Source organism: Naegleria gruberi, assembly GCF_000004985.1.
Source record: "Naegleria gruberi genomic scaffold NAEGRscaffold_501, whole genome shotgun sequence".
NCBI classification, from domain to species: domain Eukaryota; phylum Heterolobosea; class Eutetramitea; order Acrasida; family Naegleriidae; genus Naegleria; species Naegleria gruberi.
This window is the reverse complement of record NW_003162989.1, coordinates 2982-4497: the sequence shown is the minus strand read 5'-3', so window position 1 is coordinate 4497 and position 1516 is coordinate 2982. Positions and strand designations below refer to the sequence as shown.

General features: G+C 23.5%; 1 protein-coding gene across 1 annotated transcript; it reads left to right on the top strand.

Annotated features, from left to right (window-relative positions):
- Positions 1-645: 645 nt before the first annotated feature.
- NAEGRDRAFT_76843 (uncharacterized protein) lies at positions 646-1459 on the top strand (the record flags this gene model as incomplete). Its single annotated transcript, XM_002668202.1, has 2 exons — positions 646-1293; positions 1430-1459. The coding sequence occupies 2 exons, from the start codon at positions 646-648 to the stop codon at positions 1457-1459; spliced, it is 678 nt and encodes a 225-aa protein (XP_002668248.1).
- Between the last annotated feature and the right edge of the window lie 57 nt (positions 1460-1516).

Here is a 1516-nt window from a genome sequence, read left to right as displayed (position 1 = left end):
TAATAATAATCATTCTAATAATAATTTAAATAGTAATAATAATAATAATAATCATTCTAATAATAATAATATAAATAATTTACAAAATAGATTAAATAAATTAATTAAAAATAATCAAATTAATGAAAATAAAGAATTTGAAAATAAAATTAATTTACAAGATTTAGAAAATGAATTAAATGAAATTGAAGAATATTTAACAAGTGAAATTGTTACAAAAGAATTATATTGTAAAGAATATTTAAAATCACATAGATATGCTCCATTTATTAAAATAGATACTATAAATGGTAATTTAATTTGGAATAGAAATGTAATTAATAGTGGTGTTATTTATAAACATGATAAAAATTATAATAATAATGATGATGAATATAATTTAAACAGATTATTAATTACAATACCTTCTTATCATATTTTAAATAGTAATAATTTATTATAATAAAATTTATTTAAAATTTATAAATCATTTATAATTATTCATGTATTAGGACTAATACAATGAGAATGCAAATGTTTGGAGGCTAGGGAATGTTGTTGAAAAGAAAGGCTTGGTGGAAGGCTGAAATTTAACAAGTGATTTTGGCGCCAAATTTAAGTTAGCGCCAAAAAATTTCGTTACATTCTTCAAACACTTTAAAAAAAATGACATCATTACATCGTTCAGCCTTGCGTGATATTACCAACACATCATCATCACTTAATGCTAGTACACTAGGTTCTAACAATAACAGTGGATTAAAATCCATACTAATCTCCAACAATAAGAATGGTCCAAGAGATTCCATAAAATCAACAACATCAAATACATCATCCATTCTATCTACTAGTATGATCATAGGTGGTGGTGATAGACTTAATTCTTCTACAATAACCTCCTCTGCTGCTGCTTCTAATCAACAACAATCATTTAATTTTAATCACATGATTAATGCACTAGTTGAATTCTTCTCTAATGAAAATCTAGGTATTGATATTAGTATGAAAACATTCCGTGAAGGTGATTCATCCAAGTTGAGATTCTACTTGAATCATTTATTTAAACAAATTGATATGAATTTATGTGTTACCTTTCCAACTCATAGTGAAATGAAGAAGGCTAATCAACAATCTAATTCTTCTAATAACAATTCTAATTCTTCTAATAATAATAATACAACTATTAATAGACATTCAATGGTATCAGGTTTAAATGAAGAATTAGTGATGGAACTTGTAGAGTTTTTTAAAATTCCAGTTTCACTTAATAAGAGACATTTTAGTATAACACCACAATCTAATAGAAATTGGCAAGTGATGATACAAGTAATGTATCATTTAATTAATATTGTAAAACATTCTAGAAATGTAACTTATTGTTCTGAACAAGAATTTAAACAAGAATTAATTTTTTTTACATTTTTAAGTAATTTATATTCACCATTTTTAGAAAATGATACAACAGGTACAAATACAATAATTAATGAATGGAAAAGTAAATTTGGAAATGATTCACAAAGATGTAAACAAGAATTAG